General features: G+C 33.9%; 7 protein-coding genes, 2 long non-coding RNA genes and 1 other non-coding gene across 14 annotated transcripts; 3 read left to right on the forward strand and 7 right to left on the reverse strand.

Moving 5' to 3' along the window:
• The first annotated feature begins 107 nt into the window (after nucleotides 1-107).
• MRH6 (Adenine nucleotide alpha hydrolases-like superfamily protein) lies at nucleotides 108-1367 on the forward strand. 2 transcript variants are annotated; one of them, NM_001335200.1, is made up of 3 exons: nucleotides 108-472; nucleotides 764-852; nucleotides 926-1367. In NM_001335200.1, the coding sequence occupies exons 1-3, from the start codon at nucleotides 151-153 to the stop codon at nucleotides 1211-1213; spliced, it is 699 nt and encodes a 232-aa protein (NP_001323815.1). In that variant the 5' UTR covers nucleotides 108-150; the 3' UTR covers nucleotides 1214-1367. The 2 variants fall into 2 exon arrangements, with proteins under 2 accessions (NP_001323815.1, NP_178467.1); NM_126419.1 differs by having other exon boundaries at nucleotides 158-472.
• Nucleotides 1368-1532: 165 nt separating this feature from the next.
• AT2G04565 lies at nucleotides 1533-1828 on the forward strand. The gene has a single exon (NR_140017.1). It is a non-coding gene; the product is annotated as an other RNA (long non-coding RNA).
• On the reverse strand, nucleotides 1569-1828 carry AT2G04575. Its single transcript, NR_140018.1, has one exon. It is a non-coding gene; the product is annotated as an other RNA (long non-coding RNA).
• Nucleotides 1829-5559: 3731 nt separating this feature from the next.
• On the reverse strand, nucleotides 5560-8192 carry ACR5 (ACT domain repeat 5). 2 transcript variants are annotated; one of them, NM_126420.2, is made up of 8 exons: nucleotides 8070-8192; nucleotides 7794-7936; nucleotides 7523-7595; nucleotides 7396-7441; nucleotides 7137-7319; nucleotides 6431-7057; nucleotides 6234-6338; nucleotides 5560-6140 (listed from the first exon to the last, which is right to left on the reverse strand). In NM_126420.2, the coding sequence occupies exons 2-8, from the start codon at nucleotides 7795-7797 to the stop codon at nucleotides 5808-5810; spliced, it is 1371 nt and encodes a 456-aa protein (NP_565304.1). In that variant the 5' UTR covers nucleotides 7798-7936; nucleotides 8070-8192; the 3' UTR covers nucleotides 5560-5807. The 2 variants fall into 2 exon arrangements, with proteins under 2 accessions (NP_565304.1, NP_001030965.1); NM_001035888.2 differs by having other exon boundaries at nucleotides 7794-8192.
• A 2520-nt stretch (nucleotides 8193-10712) lies between these two features.
• AT2G03740 (late embryogenesis abundant domain-containing protein / LEA domain-containing protein) lies at nucleotides 10713-11976 on the reverse strand. The gene is made up of 2 exons (NM_126421.2): nucleotides 11700-11976; nucleotides 10713-11292 (listed from the first exon to the last, which is right to left on the reverse strand). The coding sequence occupies exons 1-2, from the start codon at nucleotides 11903-11905 to the stop codon at nucleotides 10929-10931; spliced, it is 570 nt and encodes a 189-aa protein (NP_178469.1). The 5' UTR covers nucleotides 11906-11976; the 3' UTR covers nucleotides 10713-10928.
• Nucleotides 11977-15761: 3785 nt separating this feature from the next.
• AT2G03750 (P-loop containing nucleoside triphosphate hydrolases superfamily protein) lies at nucleotides 15762-17249 on the reverse strand. The gene has a single exon (NM_126422.3). It carries the CDS (start codon nucleotides 17009-17011, stop codon nucleotides 15956-15958), a length of 1056 nt encoding a protein of 351 aa, NP_565305.1. The 5' UTR covers nucleotides 17012-17249; the 3' UTR covers nucleotides 15762-15955.
• A 33-nt stretch (nucleotides 17250-17282) lies between these two features.
• On the reverse strand, nucleotides 17283-18651 carry SOT12 (sulfotransferase 12). Its single transcript, NM_126423.4, has one exon. The coding sequence runs from the start codon at nucleotides 18441-18443 to the stop codon at nucleotides 17463-17465; it is 981 nt and encodes a 326-aa protein (NP_178471.1). The 5' UTR covers nucleotides 18444-18651; the 3' UTR covers nucleotides 17283-17462.
• Nucleotides 18652-18858: 207 nt separating this feature from the next.
• Nucleotides 18859-20032, reverse strand: AT2G03770 (P-loop containing nucleoside triphosphate hydrolases superfamily protein; the record flags this gene model as incomplete). Its single annotated transcript, NM_126424.2, has 1 exon — nucleotides 18859-20032. Exon 1 carries the CDS (start codon nucleotides 19831-19833, stop codon nucleotides 18859-18861), a length of 975 nt encoding a protein of 324 aa, NP_178472.1. The 5' UTR covers nucleotides 19834-20032.
• A 401-nt stretch (nucleotides 20033-20433) lies between these two features.
• Nucleotides 20434-22310, reverse strand: AT2G03780 (Translin family protein). Of its 3 annotated transcripts, NM_126425.4 has the most exons (7): nucleotides 22189-22310; nucleotides 21993-22099; nucleotides 21690-21769; nucleotides 21431-21572; nucleotides 21193-21342; nucleotides 20885-21086; nucleotides 20434-20801 (listed from the first exon to the last, which is right to left on the reverse strand). In NM_126425.4, exons 1-7 carry the CDS (start codon nucleotides 22271-22273, stop codon nucleotides 20704-20706), a joined length of 864 nt encoding a protein of 287 aa, NP_178473.2. In that variant the 5' UTR covers nucleotides 22274-22310; the 3' UTR covers nucleotides 20434-20703. The 3 variants fall into 3 exon arrangements, with proteins under 3 accessions (NP_178473.2, NP_001323482.1, NP_001323481.1); NM_001335201.1 differs by having other exon boundaries at nucleotides 21431-21769; NM_001335202.1 differs by lacking the exon at nucleotides 22189-22310 and having other exon boundaries at nucleotides 20435-20801; nucleotides 21993-22156.
• A 62-nt stretch (nucleotides 22311-22372) lies between these two features.
• Nucleotides 22373-22445, forward strand: AT2G03790. The gene has a single exon. It is a non-coding gene; the product is annotated as a tRNA-Val (tRNA).
• Nucleotides 22446-23217: the final 772 nt, after the last annotated feature.

Consider the following 23217-nt stretch of genomic DNA (forward strand, 5'->3'; position numbering starts at 1 on the left):
ATGAACAAGTCCAAAATGTTATTTTAATTTTATTTTCATGGCAAGCACGTTCAAGAAATGGCTCCAACCAAAAACCAAACAAACATAACAGTATTTAAAACACAACTAAAACCTCAAAGAACAGAGAGAAGAAAAACAAGAATTAAGAAAATGGGGAAACCAGCAGGGTATTGGGTAAATAAGATTAGGACATCATTCAAAGGAGGATCATCGTCGAGCAAATCATTAGATGAAGGAAGTACTTCGGGTTCGAGAAAGAACGGTTCGAAGCATAGTAAGAATCTGAAAGCAGAGGATGCTAATAAGAATGGTGAAGGAGGAGGAGTTCAAGCTGAGAGTGGGAGGAAAGTGATGGTTGTTGTGGACACAACTTCACAAACTAAGAATGCTCTTCAATGGGCTTTAACACATTGTGTTCAAGATGAAGATAATATCACTCTTCTCCATGTCACAAGAACACCCGTAGGACAAGGTATATTACTCATATGTTGCATTTACTAGAACCTTTAATATAGAGGTAAAACCATTAGAGCCAAAACTCGAAACCTTGTTATATATCTTGCCTAGAAAACAGGGTGAAGACCGCTTCTTTTGGGTTTTTAGGCGAATCAGACCTTAGATTTGGTTTTGGGCTTTTTTGGGCCCAATGTTGTTTTCTGTGTGGTAGATTTGGTTTTGATTTGAGTATGGACAGGACTATAGCATATTTGACATCTATACCTTATTGAGTCGCTATTAACTAATGTGATCATTGTGTTAATAGCTATAGATGAGACACAAAGGGAGAGAAACTCAAGGGCTCATGAACTAGTTCATCCATTGAAGAATTTTTGTCAACTCAAGAAACCTAACGTAAGCTTTAAGCAACAGCAAACTGATATTGATTCAAAAGTTCTCCTTTGTTGACATTAAGGTTTATTTTCAGGTCAAAACGGAGATAGTGGTGGTTGAAACGGCGGAGGAGAAAGGTAAGACGATAGTGGAGGAATCAAAGAAACAAGGAGCAGGCGTTTTGGTGTTAGGGCAGAGAAAGAGAACCTCGAAGTGGCGCGTGATTTGGAAATGGCGTACGAAGGGAGGAATGGGAGGAGGAGTGGTCGAGTATTGTATTCATAACTCCGATTGTATGGCTATTGCCGTAAGGAAGAAGAGTAACAATGGAGGTTACTTGATCACCACGAAACGTCACAAAGATTTCTGGCTCTTGGCTTAATTTTTATTTCAAACAAATTCATCCCAAAATCTTTTTTTTTTTTTTTTTGTAATCGAAACGAATCTTTTTAAAGAATTCATGTTTTATGGATTAATTGATAATCTGTATTCGTTATAAGACCTTTTCTTATATATGTAAAGACTTCATATTTGTCAATGTTTGTTATTGTGTTCTACCTCAAAGTATAATAGAATAGTAACATTAAGCAAAGCTTTATCAAAAAGAGAGAAATAGTATAAGCAGAGAAAGAAGTCACATAGAGCAACATTATTTCATAAAGTAATATTATTACTTCAACATATAACGGTCATACCCTCCGATATCTCCTCCTCCATTCCCGACTTGAAACCGGTAAACACATGCTTTGGTGACGGCTCCGACGGTAACGACTGTAGTTGTAACGGCGGTTATTGTGAAACTGAGGTTGATACCTATTAGAGTGAGGACAAACAGGACAGTAATAGTTAGGAGACCCATATGATTTGCTTTATCTCTTTTGTTCTTCTACATATTACTATCATAAGCAGAATTATAAGTTATATTTAGTTGTCTTGTATGGGAATAATAGAAGTTACGTTATTGGAACAAAAAATAAGGGGAGGTCAAGATTTGAATGGCTGATTTATTGAAACGCCAGTTCAATTTCCTAGGACGTGACCAAGACTAGAGAATTTATTAATGTAATGTAATTGCATGTTCCCTTCGAAACAACGTTTCGGGTTACTAAGCAAACTTTTAGATATAGACGTCTTGGGAATTTGAATGCTTTTGTTCATAATCAATGAACGACAAAGGATAGTTTGTACTAAGTTAAACCGTTCTGACTTCTCGTAGTGATATATTCAACGGAATATTGTGGTTAGTGCGAACTCATCCGTCAGTAGTCCAATCCATACTATTTTTGGGATGGACAATAAAGCGATGCAGACTTAGTTTAAAGACCGTCTGCAGTTAGTCCGCAACAGTTTTCTTTTATTTTTGGGGGTCCGCATCATTACGGACTATAATTTGTGAATGATAAATAAAAAGCGATCCAATGTATAGACGCTTTTGTCCGCTTAGACAACTGTAAACATTGATATATTCTCTAACTTGTCAGTAGTTTATTCTCTAAAGCCTACATTAATATATATGCCTATTATATAACCTGTAAGTAGTTAAAATAGAATAAATTTTAATTTCACTAATCTCCTAATAATAGGCTAATACACTAATCATTTATTTTTGTAATGTTATTTTTCTGGCAGAGTAAACGAGAAAAAAAAAAAGATAGAGAATGGAGATACACTAATCAAGGTTGAGAAACTATTAATCACTTTAGTATAAGGAAAATAAATCATAACTTTAAGTTGATAAACTTAAAATTTTAACTATTAAAATTTTGGTGCAGCACAAATTAATTAAGCAGTTAAATCGTATTACATAAATTATTTAAAGAGAGTATTTAAAAATAGACCAATATAAATAGGAAATATACTCTAGTGAGCCCAAAAGATGACTAGTTAGTAAGTACAATGCTTTAAGTTATGTTGAAATAATATGTGAATTAATCTTTAATGTTATATATATGGTTTTCTTCTTGATAAAATCATAAGAATAAAACGCTGAAGACATCGTCTAGCCCACAATTGGGTAGACCAAATTCTACTCGATATTGTCAAGATCTAATTTGCAACCAACTCTTCATGCGATACAAATTTTGCTATTACGTTCCTTTTGCATGTACCATTCTTAATTTTAAGTAATGTTTTGTAAGTAAATATTTTTGTTGAACAATTAAATTCATATCTCGAATAGATATCACATGAATATAATAAAAGGCGGACAACTCCGTTGTCAAGTGGATGCTTCTTGGGTAGCAGATGGTAACACATCCGGTCTCGGATTCGTGATCGATACTCCATCAGGAATCTTACTCGGTTCTAGAGGTAAGTCAAGAGCTCTATCCCCCCTTCAGGCTGAACTGGAGGCTCTCACTTGGGCTATGGACTCTGCGTTACATAGAGGTCTTGACTCGGTACACTTTGACACGGATTGCTCGAAGTTGGTGAAAATTATTGAAGAAGAAGATCCGGGACCAATCTTTGAAACAGAAATTGAGTTCTTTAATCTTATCCGTAATCGTTTTTAGATGTTTTTCGATCTCACACTTTTCTAGAACTTTGAATATCCGAACCGATACCCTTGCAAAAGGTGCCCGTTCTCGTGATCTTATCTTCTCCCATGTAAGTTATGAGGTTCCGGAGTGGTTGGTTTTCGCTACCAACTTTTTCGAACCAAACTAATAACATATGGAGTTCTTTTGTGTCAAAAAAAAAAAAAAGAATATAATAAAAGGCCATCAACTTGAAATAGGAATTTTGACTATGAATTTTATCTTCATCATAAACCTCATTACCATTATCAGCATATATCACTATCTTCCTCTTGTCCCATATAGTTTCAAATTGTATAACTTATCATCTAAAATTGGAATCGAGTCTATATTTTTGGTTTGATTGATTGCTCGTTTTACTTAAGTTTCGTGTTTTTTTTGTTGGCCATTCGTCATTTTCAAATTATAATTTAATAATTTAGAATAAGTGACTATTGAACAACAAAACAAGCAAAATAGATAAAGTTTTTATATAACATAACAACAATCATAACGTAACATGGTACATTTGACATATCAAATGAAACCTAGCTACATTGTTATTATTCTTATTACTCAATCATAAAAAAGAAACCTGTGGTAATATTAATCCCACATACTCAAATATTCATTTGTTACGCAGATTTCGAAAATAACCTTTCGGGTTGCTTTCGAAAACTTCCCTGAAAATTCGCCCATCCTTTCCTGGTGCCTTCATGGTCTTCTTGTGGAGGCCCGAACTCATTCCGGAGAATAAACCGGCAATAGCTCCGACGACACCTATGACCGCCATGGCTGTTCCAAGATATGATGACGTGTCTTGTTTCTGGTTATTGTTACGGTCGTTGTCGCTCATTTTGATATACTGATGAGTGACGATTATCAAGATTCTAAGATTTTAGCTTCTTCTTTTTTTAATCTTTCGAGTGTAAGGTCATGTGATTTTTATAGCTGTAGTTGTGATGCCAAACGATTTATTAGATGAATTAAACTCTTTGCTCAATTTACAAGGAGGAAATCTTGATTACGATTTTGTATTAGAATTTATTGCAACAGTTCGGAAACGGTTGGGATTTTCTAGGGAAGAATGTGAATATACATAAACTTCATCGGGAATTTAAGAAATTTACCGTACCTGATCTCTATTAATATCTCCAAAGGTCTTAGAAAAAAAAAAATTCTCCAAAGGTTATATATACGATACAAAAAAAATACGAGAAATTTGTCTTTTTTTTTATAATGGTGGTAGGATGATGATAGTATGACGATAATGATGATGATGTGATAATGATGTTATGATTATGTGGACGCCGATATAATTGATACGTGCATGTCAAATGTCAACTAGCTAGGAATCTAGGAATCTAGGATAGTCCAAATTTGATATGAATGATCAAATTAAGATTTGGTCTGCCTCGTTCTTTTGTGCCTCTTCTGGTTTGTAATCTGGTTACAAAGGGTCTAGCTTGTGTTTGCCCCAAAAAAGAAGGGACCTAGCTTAGCTTGTGTTTGCAACTTTGCATGTGCATATATATTTTATGTATACTCTTAGAAACTAAATTCACAACTACACATGTAACGTCGTTAGATATGGTAATTATATATTTTTTCAAAAAAATCATTTAATTAAACGTAGGTGTTTGGAACAATTGAAACTCTATTTTTCATTATTTATTTATAAAATTTATTAGCAACTTCCACTTTTTTTATTTTATTTTTGTCTCTTATCTGGTTTTCTACTTTGTTTGGGTCAGTCCTTTCATATATATATTTTTTTTTGTCTTTTGGTATTTGTCGGGGCTGCTGGAACATTATTTTATAACAAAACGAGAGAATTATCAATTTAGCCGTCCAAAATTATATGTAAATGATCGTGATGAGGGCAATACATATCACAACAAACAATTTTAAATTGAACTTTTGTTTTAAAATAAGAAAGTTCGTGGGTGCAAGTTTTTCTTAATTTGATTTTCATAAACCATAATAAAAAAATAAAGAAAGTTATGGATACAACGAGTGACACGTGGCAAAAGTCATACTCAAAGGTGTGGCACACCAATCAACAAGGATCATGACCCAATATTTGTTATGACTTTATGCCAAAGTTATCATTATTATATATGCCATCACTCATATTATTATGAGCAATTCCAAAAAATCTATCACATTTTGAAATAGATGTTTCAACAGGACCATGTCAAATGAAATCTAATGAGATTTACCAAACCAGCGATTATAGAAAACGATCGAAAGTGATTGGTAACAAACAATAAATCAAGAAGAATCCATTTTATATACAACCACAAATATAAAAAACCAACATTTACTTACTACACAAGAATCTATACTATAGAACCCTGTAAAAATGAATCTAAACTTTACTTTCCTAAAAGCTTTATCTACATATTCACACAATGTACTATGGTTATTTACAAATAGAGGTAACACCTCTTTCAAGTTTTAAGATCTTATCAACCCGAAATTGACGAAAGATCTCGACTTGAAAACCCCGAAAAGAAACCCTGTTGGTGAATCTTGAGGACTCGGTTTCGCGTCTGTGTTTCCGCCTTTCACTTGAAGTATCGTCTGACCGATGACTTGTCTAATGGATTCTATGGTCTTGGTATCAACTTGGTAGCCAGAAGCGTCCCTCACGTAGAATGTGTTAAGAGCTTTGTCTCCTTTTGTTTTCACTTCAGCTCTTGTTACTGTGAGACTGTTTTCGCGGAAGATTCGAGTCACATCCGAGAGTAACCCGACTCTATCTGAAGTGCAAAGCTCAAGCTTCAACCCCTAAAACACATGGAAACGATATCCATATGTTAAAGCTACAACACACAAAAGTTCTTATGATACTTCTTCAAGCAAATGATAGAGAGTTTTTACCTCAGAGACTCTTCTTTGAATAGCTGCTTTTAGACATTTGATCACTCGCTGTCTTTCTGCCTCGGATTTGACAGGAGATCCATCCGTATGTCTTATGTAGTATTCCTACAAAAACCCGAGAATTCAGATGATGGTACAATATACAATATGTGGATCAACATCAAGAGCTTCTATAGAGCCTAATGATGTATATGTACCTGATAAGCTTGGGGGCCTTCAGCGTCAATGCTAGCATGTGAAACGACATAATTCATATCTGTCAGAGTGAAGACGGTATCGAAAAGAAGCTTCGGTCTGTCTTTACACTTGATCATCACAATGGAGTAATCCAAATCATGCAAATTGGAGACATCCACATCTGGAATTACTCTCCCACATTTATCCTCGTCATCGACATTGTTCTCCCATTCATCATAATCTCTATCTGCAAACATCAATTGATGAAGCTTACGGTCCGTGTGAGTCTCATTAAGAGCAGAAGAAACAGTGGTTTTCGGTTCACGGAATCTTCTGCCACTGCTTCCACCTGTAAGCACATAACCAAGAAGTTTCCTGATTTTGGACAACCTCTCTGGATCAGTGATTGCAGAGCACGTTTCTTCATCGGTCACTTGCAAAACCGCTGCTGCTTTTGCTCTATGTGTCCAAATTTCAGCGTTTACCACATTGCATTGGAGGTCCATAAGAACAGCACATAACTCAGACAACAAACCGGGTCTATCAGTTCCTGTTAGCTCAACCACAGTGTAGTCGACAGATTGTTTAACCCCAATGGTTGATCTCATTGATGGACTGAAGCAAGAAGACTCATCAGGACCAAGAGACTGCAATCACACACCACAGAAAGAGTCAAGTAACCAAAATCAAACAGAAAACAAGAGACAATCATATCACTTCACTTACTTTACGGATATATTCAAGAACAATTTCATCGGTAACTTTGTTCCCATCTTGATCAGTAACATTGAAAACATCCATAAACCAGCCACCATCAGAGGAGATATAAGCTTTCTTAATAGTCAGATTAAGCTCAGTCAAAACTTGAACAACCTCCAGAAGTATCCCATGTTTATTCGCACTATCCACCTAAAACACAAATCAAAACGTTCATACTCTTTTCACTAAATCAAAACCTAACCATATCTCATAGACGTTTCAATACCTTAATGACAGTAACATCTTTGCAGACTTCGTTATCGATCACAACCCTGAAATAATGATAATCAAACTAAACTCAAGTCCAAATTCGAAGAACAAAACAAACAATTCGAGATTAGTCAAAAAATTACCTTGGTGGATTCACTCTTCTGATGAACTTAGCAATCTCATCATCCATATTATATGAATAGCTCAAGCAAACATCTGTCCACAAAAAAAAAAAACCAATTCCATTAGATTCAATAACAACGAAGACCCCTTTTGGGAAAAAAACAGAGAGTAAACCCTAAAACGATCAAAACAACAAAAGACTCAAAATTGAACAAAACCCAGTTACGAAAACAAATCATAAGATACAAATTTGGATTCAATCATCGGAAAACAGAGAGAAAAGTAACGAACCCATTCTCGATTTTTCGTTGGTGATTGATTCTGTGAAAGATCTTCGCGCCAATAAAGAAAGGGGAAATTGAATTCTTCCCTTGTCTATTTGATGATGATGATGGAATTGTCTCTGGTGGAAGAAGAAGAGGAAGACTTTGCAACTGAAATTGCCAGAGAAGAAGAAAGTTTGTTAATTTATATATATAACGAAGAAGAAAGAGAAGAGAAGAGATTATTAAATTGAGAAAAACAGAGTGAGAGAGAGAGAGAGATCGAAGAAATGAGAAAAATTACTCAGAGTGTGGTGTGTCTGACACAAATTTAGCCGACACGATTCTCCTCAAAACCAGCAAAGAAGAGAGAAAGAGTCCACACACAATTTTTTGTTGTTGTATTTGTGATGAGGAATGAGGAGGATTCTACTCATAAATACCCGATGCGCACGTTAGCAGCCGCCCTCTTCTTTTTATCAGGGTTATTGAACCGGTTTTATCCCGGTTTAGGAGATTCATCTTAATTAAGTAGTAGATTATAGACAGCACTATTATAAACCGGTTTTATCCCGGTTTAGGAGATTCATCTCAATTAGGTAGTAGATTATAGACAGCACTATTATAGATTCTTCTGTTTATGAGATTTATCTTTAATTGGTAGGAAATTACAGACAATAATTAGAAACAAATTTGATGGTGTTTTGACTCAATATTTTTCTCCTATTCATGGAGATTCACTGGGATTTCAAATGTTATTTTTTTGGGGAATATAGATAGAAAAATATTAGAAAATACAATAATTGTCATGACAAAAAATAGGTAATTATTAAAATTAAATCTTTGAATTCTAACTTTTTCTCATAATATATATAGTTTAGGATATATAGTAGTGTCATGCCAAACCAGAGATGCTAATACCTAGCAAATATATAAACATAATTTCATAGTCTATACATTCCAAAGAATCAGTCATGTAAATTAAGAGATTTGAGAACTAAAAGAAGACTAAACAAATGTTCATATTAAACTTAAGTACTTAACCAATCTTAAAGAATTTCTTTCCATAGTGGTTTATGATAATATTGTGTGGTTGTTTCATTGCCCGAATTTAACTTCACAAAGTACATGCTTGGATCTAATTAAGCCCTAATTATATCAATCCGATGAAAAATTAATACACCAAGATTTCTTGTATACTTTGCAAAACGGTTTTGTCCACCAACAGTAATAGACAAATATCAAAAGTTCTTTTACCAAATCTTTTTTTTTGTTTGTGTGCAAAAGTTCTTTTACCAAATCTAAAGAAGAAAAAAAAAACCTTGAGATATTATCACCCAAAAAACAAAATTGCTTAAAAATCTCACAATTGTGAAATGGTTTCTCAAAATATCGCAAACTAAAGTTTGAGAGAAGTTCACAAATCTGAATATCTTGAATTTTATGATTTTGGTATAGTTTTGGAACATGGAATATATGTGGTAATTTGAAAATTACTATTAATCTATGAAAAAATAATTTTAAAATCTTAAATCAATTAAAATTTTAAGAAATATTTTAAGTAATTTGATTGTTTTTTACCTACCATGTTTACGATTTTCGGTATGTAAATAATTTATTTTTAACTGTTTTCCCAGGTTTTCTTGAATTGGCCGAATATGTCATGTATTAATACACTCCAAAGATTTTGGATGATTAGACTTTAGTGGAATCCAACCAAAGCGGCAAAACAAAGAACATGAACATTTATGCAGTTAACAAGGACCAGAATCTAAGGGAAAATGTTTCACATGTCACGCTTAATTTTCCATCAATAATGGTGAACTTTCCATATCTTTTTACCAACAAGTCTCTATATTATTGTCAAGTCTTCAACTTTTAAACTTTTAACCATGTGTTATTCTGTGTACATGTAGAAGTTGTTTGTACACAACACTTAACGTGGATAGATTAATCGATACAAAAATTAACTAGTTCAGTATTTTCTAAAAATGTCAACTAGTAATATTTATACACTCAGTAGTCAGTATGATAAGAGTAAGATATTCGTATAGTAATTAAGTTATCAAAAGCAACGAGATTAAAGTGAAAATTTGTATGTAAAAGGAATTTGGATAACAGAGATAGATATATAAGAGAATCCGCCGCACACAAATCCCGTTGACATGCTTGTGATAAAACAAAGTTTAATATATAATTAACATCAGAAAACTCTGGTTGAGTTTGATTAGTGTTTATATTTATATTAAACAACAACTTAATGGAATATGAAATTATAATAAAATACAAAAGAAGGTGGAAAAACATGCTGTTTCTCTAAGGTCAAATGTTTTGGGAGAAAGAGAAATGCGTATAAGGAGGGACCATGCCGGCCGCATGTGGCTCTTCATTGCTCATTCTCTTCTTCTTTTAATACTAATATGATACATATCTCTTAGTTCTTTTTGTAATAACACAAACGTCCTTTTAAGAATAGAATATAGAATAATCTAAAAGGGTTAAACTTTCCAAGAGTCCTAATCATCATCTACTGATTTAATGAGATGACAATACTAAAACTTGCAAAAACAATAGAGAGAATTTTGGTTTGAACTTTTTAATGTGACATTGTAGGAAGAATAAAATTATATATATATATGAGTTAAAAGCCAAACTGATGAAACATAAAATGAAAATAGAATTGGAAAAGGTCTAGATGGCATAGTTATATGTTAATATTCCATCTGTTTCTTTTTAATTGATTTTCTAGAAAAAACACACATAGATTAAGAAAACATATTAAAACTGATTATAAATATATTAATTTTTGTGATTTACATTTTTCTATAGTTCTAAACCAATAATATTCAATTATTTGTCTTAAGTTTAAAATTCATCAATAAGAACGAATAAATGGTGCATAGAAAACCTATAAATTCAATCTTTTTGAAACAATTTATTTTCTCTTAAAAATCAATTAATAAAGAACATAGAGAGTATACAATTAGAAAATAATTCATTGAAAACATAGCATTTTTTTTCTACATTGCCTGCCTCATTATGTTTATTTGTTTAGGGCTCCAAATATATAGCATGAGAATGGTCGTCTGTCGGAAATTGACTGTTTAAATTTCTTGTAGGTTCGAACGTAACCTCTAATTAAATTACCAACACGTTAATATATCTATGCATCAGTTTTTGGAGGCAATATTGCTTCTTTAGCCTCCGTTGCTTTATCTCCGACGTACTTAGACGTTTTGTTTCTCATATCCATAGCCGTATCTTTTACGTCACCGGCTTTTTCAACGATAAAATCTTTGGCTTTGTCCGTCCTTGAAGTAGTTTCTTCCTTCACCTCTTTGCCTTTCTCGGTCACAAAATCCGAAGCTCTCTTTGCATTTTCAGCCACCGAGTCCATCGCTTCACCAGCTTTCCCAAAAATGTAGTCTTTTGCTCTCTCCATCTGATTTTGAAGCTCTTGTCCCTTTTGAGCAGACACGTTTCCCACTTCACTTCCCTTCTCTTTCACGTACCCCGAAGCTTTCTCTCTATTATTTGTGTGTTTGTGTGACAATTACACAAAATTATTACAATGAATTCAAAATGGGTATTTAGTAAAACTTTAATCTCATATACAATTGTGTAAACAACTTCATCTTAAGCTTATAAAAGAAGGAATATTACATCCTTTAGTGTTTAGTTTCAAAACCAAATTTATGAGTTATATTTCATAAGTATACCAAAACAATCTCATGAAAACAAGTTTAAATTTTCTTAGAAGTGATGCGGAACCTATTACTAAACCATAGTGTATCAAATTTCTATACTAAAAATCACGTAAAAACTAAATCATATCATCGTTTATGAATTGTTTATCATCTTAGAGTATATGTTAAAAGTTTTATTCGACCGATGTCTATGTAGATCTCAAGTATGTCCAAACAAAAAGACTTACGAGGCATCATCAAGCCATTTGGGGTCGTTCGGTGAGTTACCAGCACCTTTCACGGCGGCTGAGACCCATGACTTCTTGCGCTGAGGTGCAATGATCACATTCTTCCGGCCAACTTTCATAGCTCCACCGCCAACGCCGCTTCTCTTGCCTCCACTGATCAAGAACGAAGGACCCAACCCACTAAGCACAGCTCCGGAGATCGACATCTCTCTAAGATGTTTAAATGTGTGTTTTTGGGAGTAAGCAGAATCAAAAGGAAAGAGTTTAGTTTGTTAGAGGAACCAAGTGAGTCTTTAATTTATAAGGAACCTCAGAGGCTGACGTAAATTAGTTTCTAACCAATGAGAATCTTTTGTTAGTTCGTAGCTCGCCACGTGTACTCGCTTTTACAAGAAACACGTCCGCTAACAACTTGCAAGAGAAATTTATTTAAGTTGTCATGCTTGGAAGAAAACACTGATCATTTAAGAACTAGTATGCGATTTCAACATGTAGCCTAAAGTGAGAATCTTTATAAGTACAAAGTGACATGTTTAAAGCAAATTGAACCAAAAGGAGGAGTTTAATTTGTAAGAAGGACAAAGTGAGAATCTTTGAAAGTACCTCAGAGGCTGACGTGGATTAATTTGTTTATAATTACAACCAATGACATCACTTTGTTTAGTTAAAATTCAGAGGTTTGACATGCTTGCAAGAATAAACAACTAAGACTATAAAACAACTTTGTGTGATTAAGTTTGATAAAAGGGTCATGCCGGTCACATGTTACTCCTAATACCTTCCTCTATGGATTATAAGAAGTTAAAAATAAACAAAACTAAAAAAAATAAGAAGATAACAAAGAATGGTGTTCGTATGTTTGGGATATAGGTGAAAGAGAATTGCGTAGAAGAAGGGGCCATGCCGGTCGCATGTTTCTGTATGGTTAAAATCTGAACGTAGTTACTAATGTTGCTGGCTTATCATCTTTTTGGGGTCTTAAAAACCAATGTAGTTCCAATAAAGGTGTACAAAAGCAAGTTATTTTCCCGTTCTTGTCTTTTTCACGATTTTTATTTGTTTTCGGATTCTCAAGATTGTTATTAATGATCTTGACACCGTGACCTTCATTGCTTAAGTTTATGTCGATGTACTAAATTATGAGTGATTTTGCCTCCATGTTTTAATTCTTTTTTTTTTAAATGAGACCCGATTATATAGTTTGAATATCTTGCAAAACCTAATCAAATGATACTTACATTTTTATATTAAATAAAAAGATATACAAAAGAAAAGAGTATCAATGCAAATATTTAACCAAAACAAATATATTTTTTAAAATGAGATTGGATAAATCTAAGGCTATGAACGTATTTTGTTTTTCTAACTTGTAAATATCATTAGAAAATGAATAATATAATGGTAGAGTAATCTTGGTAAAAATAACTAAAACAAGACTACAATGTTAATGAATCCAAAGAAGCATAAGCCTTCTCTATCTTTTCTTGTACTTTTTACCGGATATGGTGTTACGGATCTCTCGATCAAATAATATTCTTGAAGATTGTTTTAAAAGTGACCTTTTGGTTGTTGTGGAGAACATTGTTCCTCTGTTGCCATATGTGAAAAATAGGCTTGTACAACAACTTTCTTGAGTGTTGTGGGTGCTTGTGGACTCATATTTCGAGTCCATGAGAGAGCAGTTATGACCAGGCTATAAATGTTTGATCAGATATAAACCCAAGGTATTTAATGTATGTTGATTTGATAAGATTTTTGGGTTTTATTTTTTGAAACCTTATTGGATCACCCAGTCATGTGTCTCTAAAGTAATGGGATCCCCAATACTCACTTTACACAAGTTCTTGTCTGCATTGAAACAACGTCGCTAGGGTTTTACGTTTCCCCTTCTCTGATGAAAGTATGGGATCTCTAAATTTGTTAACACATGTCTCCAATTGGTGTTTTTGCTGATTTTGAGACAAATCTCTTGTGGTCAGCTTAATAAAAATATATATTTTGGTTATCTTTTTCAATCCTATAAATCTATTGCATGGTAATATCAGGATTATTCTGGACAAAACTAACTACTGAAGCAACATACTCAAGAAATTTCGTTATTGGCCCACTATTCTTTCTTAGTTTTTGTTTTCATATATATCCCACCTATATTTCAGATAAGCATCAAATCTCAACAACTTTGGAACCCACCGAGTACTAAAGAGTAACAATACACTTCAATAATCTCCAGAATTTTGGTGTCGACCAAATTTGACCAAACGCGTTGATTAAGATGTAAATATCATGAATATTATGTTTTAAGAATGATCTAGGAAAATCAGAATTCCATTAGTTAGTAAAACATTTAACGAAAACCGTGGTCCGATGGTCCAACTATAAGGGATTACGTGAAAGTGACAAAAAGATCTTTAAATTAAAGATACACATCTGTTCGATTGATCGATTCACATCAGCTTTATGTCCAGAAAACCTAAATAAAAATAAAATATAAAATATATAAAGTTCAGATCATTGGCCGCTTCTACTTGGCTATGAATTGGACTAATAATAACAAAAGAATTTGTATTCAAAATTTAACTTCAATTTTCTTACAAACAATGAGCATGTGTCCTCGTAATGTAATCGTGTGACTGAAAGATAGAAATAAAACAGAATAAACTGTAAAGGGTTTAAGGCTAGCAAACTCTGTCGCCAAAATAATCAGATGGCATGCCATATACATATTTTAATTAATTATATAATCTTAGTTCTTAAATATTAGTTATGTATTAAAAATGTGATTCCTTTCCTACAATTAAAATTTATAATGTTTTAAGAAAATTATTTAACTTTTGTTATAATGTTTAATAGTGTATATAGTTGAATCGTCAATATCCATCCAAACCACTATAATAATTGTTGACCACATCTAGCTGGACCATTTATATTATTCCCATTAACTTGTTTATAAAGTAAGATGATATGATGGATGTATAATCCATGAATCTTCTCCAGGCGTGGCCCCAAAAAATCAGCCAAACAAACATGTTTTCCACGAATCTTCAATAAAATAGACCAAACATTTCGTTAGCTTTAACTTTAAGTAATTACTTACAATATTTTCTAATAGCCACGCCGGATAATATTGTCGTTGCTATTTGCTAAACTAAAAAATTCTTCTTAGAACCGGTCTCCAATTTTTTTTTTTTTTTTTTTAATAAAACCGTTAACTATGCAAAACGTTGATAATATAATAAAGTAACTTTTTATAATGAATATTTGGGAATGAAAAGAAAAAAAAAATCACTCGAAAGCAAGTGAACCCAACCTTTGTTTTCTCCTTGCCAAATTATGAACCCTAAATTTTCAAACTTATAGAGTGATTGTTTTTACGGTTCAATCGCGCGTTTTATATTTTTCAGTTTTTTTGAGTAGTGTTTAAGTTGGTTGTTGGTCTAACTCGTGGTACGAGTTTTCGATTTCTATAATTTCTAGTTCCTTTTTTATTTCTAACTTCATATGTTTTTCTCTTAGAGCTTACTCTCAGGAGAACTATCGACTTTGTTTTATTTTCTAAAAAGAAAAATAAAATAAAATAACTTTAAATCAAAATATATAGCCATAGATGTATGGTACAAGTCATCATCCTGACTAGATGCTGATTCTATCGACACGTAAGATTTTTGTCTGAATGATCTCAATAATAGAAGAACTTTCAAACATGATTATGTTCGTTCACTATTAATTCAATTTTTTTGAAAATAATTTTTGTCCTAACACTTCTTTATTTTTTAAATATCATTAGGATAGAGTATTTGAGTCGACTAATCTAGACCCATAATCCAAAATATTCATATAGATGAACCGTTAACCATTTGACGAATAAACTTCCTCAATAGATTTCATAAACACCTAAAAAGACAAACAAGCAAAAACTAAACTTTTTAAAATCAGCTAAGACACTCAAAAAGCATTGATAACTAATTAACTATGATATTTCGACTAAAACGAATATTAGCAATTGTCAGGCCCATTAAGACTTTTAAAGCCCACAAGATAATTTCTAACTTATATTTTTTTTTTGGTTCTAATGTTCTTATATTTACGTAACTGATTAGTACACAAATTATTTTAGCGAAAATTGACTCAACTAAGTTCATAAAAAGAAGAAACATGGAATTTCAAAGCTAAGAATACAACATAACATTTCTCAAGAATGACTCGTTTGAGTCCTAATTTATTTTCGGATGACAAAAGAAAAAAAACACAACACAACCTTATTGAAATATCAAACCGGAGTCTCCTAGTCTATAGTCAATAATCTCATCAAAGGTTTTCGCCATTTGTGGCGTAAGATGATTCTTCCAATCACCAACTTCACCTTTCCTAAAGAACACCTGAGAATCTACACCAATTCTCGTTGTCCCATTCTTATTAACCTCCAAATTGCTTAAATTTCGTAAACTACACAACTTCAAGATCTCCTCCACCGATCCACTTTCTTCTTCTTCCTTGGTGAATGGACATTCCAAGAACTCGGCGAGTCTCTTGACTTGAACACGAGGCTCCTCAATTATCTCTTCGTACTTCATGAAAAGAACATTCTCCTTTGCTTCCAAGCTCCCTTTCCAATAGCTCAATACATGTTCCCAATAAGGTCCATATAAGAGAACTCCTCTACAATAAGCATCAAACATGAGCTCAAAAGTGGCTTGATCCATCTTGGTGCGATGCAACATGTTTCTATAATGCCAGCCGGAGACAAACGTATCTTTGATACCTCTACACACATATACGGTTTTGCAAGCTTTTGTGGTGGCTTCACGCAATGCTTGTAAGTGCATGTGTGTAGAAAAGATCATAGGAGAAGAATACTTTGCGAGATCCGGAATTTGGCTATTAGCGTATAACTCAACCTCAAGAAATGGGACAAGGTCATGAGGGTTTTGTAAGAGCAAAGGATGTGTTTGAGGGGTTCCGCGGTACTTTTCTCTATGTACAACAGCGAAAATTAGGGATTTGAGCCAAGTGGTTCCACCTTTGGGCAAAGAAGCGAGGATTATATCAGTATCTCGTGGCTTGAAGTGTTTTTGGACGTCAAGAACGGCTTGGAGTGTGTTTGGATAGTACCAACAACCTTTGTAGTTGTAGAGACCATAACCCATGAAATCTTTGTCTGAAGGTAGAGAAGTGATCAAGTTCTTGGTTTCTTGACTAACGTTGTCGTCTTTCATGTAGTTTGGAAGGTGATGAGCTTCTTTAGAAGCCTCCATTGTGATAATTTGTTCCCACGATTTGAAACACAAAGAGAGGATAGTGAAAAAGGTGAACATAAAAGAGTTTTTATTTACTTATTTGATGCTTTGAACAATTTGACCTTACAAGCAGATGGTTATATTTCATAGACAAAGTGTTTAGGGATTTGTTTTAATCATGCGTGGATCTTAAGCCACACATTTCCTATATTACGATAAGAAATCTTATCTTGAAAAAAAAAAAATACTTGATAGATTTTGACTCTTTGGAATTGTAGTTTAGTCGTGTACTAGTGTCTAGTGGCTAGTGCATGTGCGGTGTCATAAATTTAAATCTAAATGTGATAGTGAGCGACAAAATTTTGTTTCTTTCTAAAAGATAATAGTATGATTCAAGAAAACACAAACATAATTTATTTCATTTTATTCATAAACACAAACACAAACATAACAGCAGAAAAATATATAAAACAAGAAATAACATAATTGAAGCAAAACAAGAACATGAGAACAAGTTTCAAAGATTGATTCAAGAAGAAAATTTAAGACCAGAACCTTTAAACTTCTCTTCAATGGTTCTATCAATTTCCTCTGCCAATGACTCACTCAAAGTATCTCTCCATCCTCCAATCTCTCCTTTTCTAAAGAAAGTTTTAGTCTCTATTCCATTTGGCAATTTCCCTTCTTTGTTAACTTCCAAATTACTTAAACTCTCAAAGCTACACAACTTCACAATCTCTCTCACTTCTTCTTCTTCAATAAAGCCACATTCCAAGAACTCCGCGATCCGCTTCATCTCAACTTCGGTCTGCTTCTTTAGCTCCTCGTAAGTAACAAACAAGACCTTGTTCGGATTCTCGCGGCTTGCATACCAGTACTCCAATATATGATCCCAAAAGGGTCCACCTATAAACTTCCCTTCACAAAACGCTTCAACCGCTTTTTCGATAGGATAATCCGCGGTTTCCTCAGGAGCTAGCTTTTTCCCAAAATGCCATAAGGACACAAACATGTCCTTAGGGTTCCTACAACAATACACAATCTTACAAGACGAGCTCTTAACAGACTCGGGGAGCGAAAGATGCGATATGTGCGTGTTCATCAGTCTTGGAGAAGGCAAACTGGAGAAATCGAAATCTGGGGACTCGTAGTAAACTCCTTCCAAGAAGGGCACAAGAAGGTGTGGATTGGTGACCAGAAGAGGATGGTTACCAGAAGAAGAAACTGGAAACTTGTGTCGGTTAAGGAGAGCAAAGACAAGAGCTTTTAACCAAGTGGTACCTGATTTAGGATTAGTGACGAGGATAATGTCGGAATCTTTAGCTTCAAAGCGTTTTTGGCAGATCAAGATTCCTTGTAAAATAGCTTGTGTGTGCCAAAGTCCTTGGAATTCATATATTTCACTCACTAACCAACCTTTCTCTTTAGGAAGAGAAGAGATCAGAGCTCTTGTTTCTTGTGTCAGATCTTCATCTCCCAAGTAAGCAGGAACTGATGATGATGATGACATTGTTGAGACTTGAGAGATCGATCAATCTTGAAAGTATGAGATCTTTTGCTTAAGCTCTCTATGTATCTATGATGCTAATGCTTGTCTGCTTTTATATATGAATGAGAAGGTTGTTCTACAAGTAAATTTCACAATGCTTTTGCTTCTAAGATATTAGTTTGGGTGGTGAAATGGTCAACACATCCTTTACTTGAAGAGCACGTAGAATATAATATTTAAAGATAACAAAACAAGAAAGAAGGAGAATCACGACTCTTATGTCTAAAACTCAAAAACAATAGTTTTATTTCTCAACAGACCAGTTTGGTGACTTTGGTCCATCACAACAAGTCAACAACCTTACTTGTATTAAGCCAATAAAAAGAAGAAAAAAAAAAGCTCAAGAAATTGAGAACTAAGTTGGTAAAGCAGATTCTTAGCAAAAGAATCTAAAATCAGAACCAATTAGTTTCTCCTTAGTGGTTTTATCAATTTCCTCTGCTAACAAAGGAGTTAAAGTATCTCTCCATCCACCAATCTCTCCTTTCCTAAAAAATGCCTTAGTCTCCATTCCATTCAGTAACTTACCCTTCTCATTAACCTCCAATTTACTCAGATTCTCAAGACTACACAGCTTTATGATATCTTCCAATACTCCATTCTCTATCTCTTCTTCTGTAAAAGAATATCCCAAGAACTCGGCGATCCGCATCACCCACTCCTGAGGCTGCTCTCTCATCTCTTCATACATTACAAACATAACCTTTTTCGGGTTTTCTCGGCTTTCTTTCCAATACTGTAATACATGATCCCAAAAGGGTCCGTATATACTAGACCCTCGGCAAAAAAACCTCACCATTTCCTCCATTGTGCATCCAACCATCTCCTTAACAATCAAATTTTTCATGAAATGCCAAAGTGAGACAAACGCGTCCTTCGGGTTCCTGCAGCAATACACAACTTTACAGGACGAGTCCTTAACTGACTCAGGGAGTGACCCTACAGGAATGTGTGTAGAGAAGATCCTAGGAGAAGTATCTTGAGTGTGAAGGTGGAAACCTTCGATAAAGGTCACGAGGGTATGCGGGTTGTTATCGAGCAGAGGATGGGATACTAGAGGGGTTTGGAATTCTTGCCTATGAATCAAAGCAAAGACAAGTGATTTCAACCAAGTTGTACCTGACTTAGGAATGCTTGCAAGGACGATGTCTGAATCTCTGGCCTGAAAATGCTTCTGGCTATATAGAACACCTTCTAAAAGATTTGGTGGATACCAAAATCCCTGGTATTGATAGAGATACTCTGCAAAAACGCTTCTGTCTCTCGGAAGAGAAGACAGCAACTCCTCGCATTCTTGGACTAACTCAGATTCTACCAATAACTTCGAAAGAGTGGTTTCGGATTTTGTCATAGTGATATGAGCCAAAGCTTTTGCTCTTGCTTTTGTAAATGGACCCTCTGTTATCTCAGTAATGATTGAATTGCAAAGAAGTGCTCAAGCTTAAAGAACAAAGAGATTTAAAGCAAGCTTCCTCTTAACCCAAGTCTCTCTTAGAGGCTAATTGTTGGAAGTTGTGTTTTCATTAGCATAAAAATCCTTTATATAAGCCATGAAATCTTAAAAATAAAAAGGAAAAACATCAAAACCCAATAATCATATCACACAGATTGTACTATTGTGGTATTGCTTGCACATAACTCTATATATAACTAGATTATGAACATCTTAAAATGTGAGATTTTTCTCTATTTTTATCACTTTCTTTACAAAAGAAAGATTTATGATTTCAAAATAAAACTCTATCTATGAATGATAGATATAAATTTATAAAAAATGTCAAAATCCTATATAAAAGTACCAAATGTCGAACTATAATAAGATGCATTATATGTAGCTGCATAAAAGATAAGAGTATCTATATATGTTTCCTCATTAAGCACAAACAAACAGCAAGAACCAAAAAATGTACTTTCTGGATTACGAAAGATCTAGAAAAAGTGAAGAAGGGCCAAAATTATTAACTTGAATAATAAAGTAATTGCTAGATTCTATTATAAATTAGCTTCCATTCAACAAAAGAAAAGTTTTACATCTAGTTCTAACCATTTGTTTCTTAAAAGTCTTGCAGCATACAGATTTAAAGTTCCTCAGAAGTAAGAAGTGGCTAAAATTCTCTGAAGATAAGTCCATACTAAAACGATCCTACTTGTCGCAAACACACCAACCTTAACAAGAACTTTAAAATGTGTCCGAGAGACGGAAAAGACCACTCACTTTTAATCATTCGACATCAGCAGCTCCCAATAGGTATGATGTTGGTGCATTATCTCCAAGCAGTGGAATATACTCTAATCCTCTCACGTGAACGCTAAAGCAAGCTAATAAACAAACAAACAAAAAAGAGTTACAAAAACGTATTGGTTGGTATCTAATAGTGTGCGGATATGAGATTTGTGCATACCGTTCTCTATTTTGATCACACTTTGAAGCATCACTTCCATCTTGGATTTCATGTCATAACTGTCATCCATCTTTGGCACAACTAGCATTAGTTCCCTATGAATCTGTCGAACAAACTGACAAATCCTCTGCGCGAATTCGATTTCACCGTCTGATATGCGACCAATTGCCATCCGCATTAGCTCTCCCGTCAAATCTGCAAGCTGTGCAAGTAACAAACAATAATCAAACATAATTCAGAACTCCAAACAATAGAGAACATCTTTGACAGTAAGTATTAACCATAAATAAAGATGGTCTAAAAAATACCCCAAGAATATAGTCGAGGATATTGATCTGCAACGGCTCTAAAGAAGGGTCACTAAGTGGTACAAGCGTTGTGTTAATCTCATCGAGAGTACATAGCGTCCCAGACAAACAGAACTTATAAAACGTTGCAGCTTCAACATATTCCTGCACCTGTAAGTTACACAAAACCACAAAACATATCAGTTAAACCATTAACCAAAATCGTACCAAAAGATGAATGATTTTCCGTTTCACAAACCCCTGGGGAATAAGCACGTCTCAGCTTCCAAAAATCAGTCCCTTGAAGCTCTTTCATTAGCCGGGCAAAATGTTGATCCCTCACTGCTTCTAAATCCTTCCCTGCTTTCTCCAATACCTCCTCTTTGTTGTCTTTACTGAGCCTGCCATATAACAACATAGTAAACAAAACAAACAAACAGTATCTTGATGAAGAACACAACAAAAACACACAAAATCTTGATGAACACAAACAAAAACAACAGAGGTGTTGAAATTACCTGTGAACCTGAAAGATAACTTTTTTGCTGTTCATTGTGATATCACGACTTACCTTCACCACTCTTTCTCGCTTCTCATTCTACAAAGAAACAATCATAGAAACCAGATAAAGCCTCCTCCTTTATTCTCAATTCGCTATAGAATCTATTACAAAACCCAAGTTGCAACATGAAAGATCATTTCTTTAGTTGTCTAAACCTATAAACCTTACTTAAAGGACTCAATCCCATGACGCAAAGGTTCAATCTTTATAAACAAACAGATAAACCCAGGAGAAACAATGGAGCAGAGGAAACACTTACGAAGTTATTGAGATAATCAGCGTAAGTAGAGAAAGCATCTTTCATTGAGGATTCAGTACTCATCGTCCTAGCTTTCTTAACCAAATGTTCAACACCACTCTCTGCAACTACACAAACACCAAAACCATCGTTACTAATCAACACTAAAGACCACACAAAGCAATAGATATATGTAGAAGTGAGTGTGTATACATACTTTGATGGAGTCTCTGAGGTTTTAATTTGGGAGCCATAAGCATAAAGGCTACTCTTTGGAACGCCGATGAAGAACAACTCAACATCTGTCTGATTTCTCCGATGCTCACTCGAAGCCCAAAGGTTTATTTCGCGATGCTTTAGTTTGAAAGTTAAATATTAAACGAGAGAATAAGGAGACATCAGGTGCTGTGGTGTAGTGGTTATCACGTTTGCCTTACACGCAAAAGGTCTCCAGTTCGATCCTGGGCAGCACCAGTTTTTTGTAATTAGGATTGATTGATTCATTTTTTCTCCACGGTTTTGAATGGTATTTTTAATTAAGGTTAATTTACAGTATATTGTTTTTTTCTTTTCCTAATTTTGAATGTGTTCTACAACCTAGCTTATTTTATGTACAAAAAGTGTTCAATAAAGTGCATAAATCAATTTGAGATGACCAACATTCTTGTAAACTATGATGGTAGATGTTAGAGAATATTTTGAACTAATTGGATTTGAGTTTAATACTAATTTGATTTCATAATGATAAATGAGCATTTAGTAATTGTTGGTTTTACGTTTAAATGGTAATTCCTATATAGATGATTAGTTTTGTTCCATGTTCAAAATATTGTTAGTCGTTAATTAGACAGCCGATGGGTCCTAATGATTACTCGGTTAATCGAAGAATAATCGAAAATTAGTTTTAAAATTATTTTATATATCTTAGGTTTACATACAATTTATGTTATAAAATGTCACATAATAAATTATGAGTCTTATAATAATTTTATGGATATCATTTTAGAAAAAATGAAAGCTAAGTCTATTAAGCAAACATATAACTATATTTGGTTGTTCCTCAAACTTATACGTTTTTGTTCACACAACATATTATCTATTTGTTTACCAGCCAAAATTTATTAAATTTTCATGAGCCAAAATTTACTCATCAGTGTGACTTTGCTGCCAAATATTTCATAAACCACCGTGAAACAATGATTTAGAAAATGTAACTCTCTAGAGAAAAAATATATGTTTTCTTTCT

This window comes from Arabidopsis thaliana, chromosome 2 (assembly GCF_000001735.4).
Source record: "Arabidopsis thaliana chromosome 2, partial sequence".
Taxonomy (NCBI): domain Eukaryota; kingdom Viridiplantae; phylum Streptophyta; class Magnoliopsida; order Brassicales; family Brassicaceae; genus Arabidopsis; species Arabidopsis thaliana.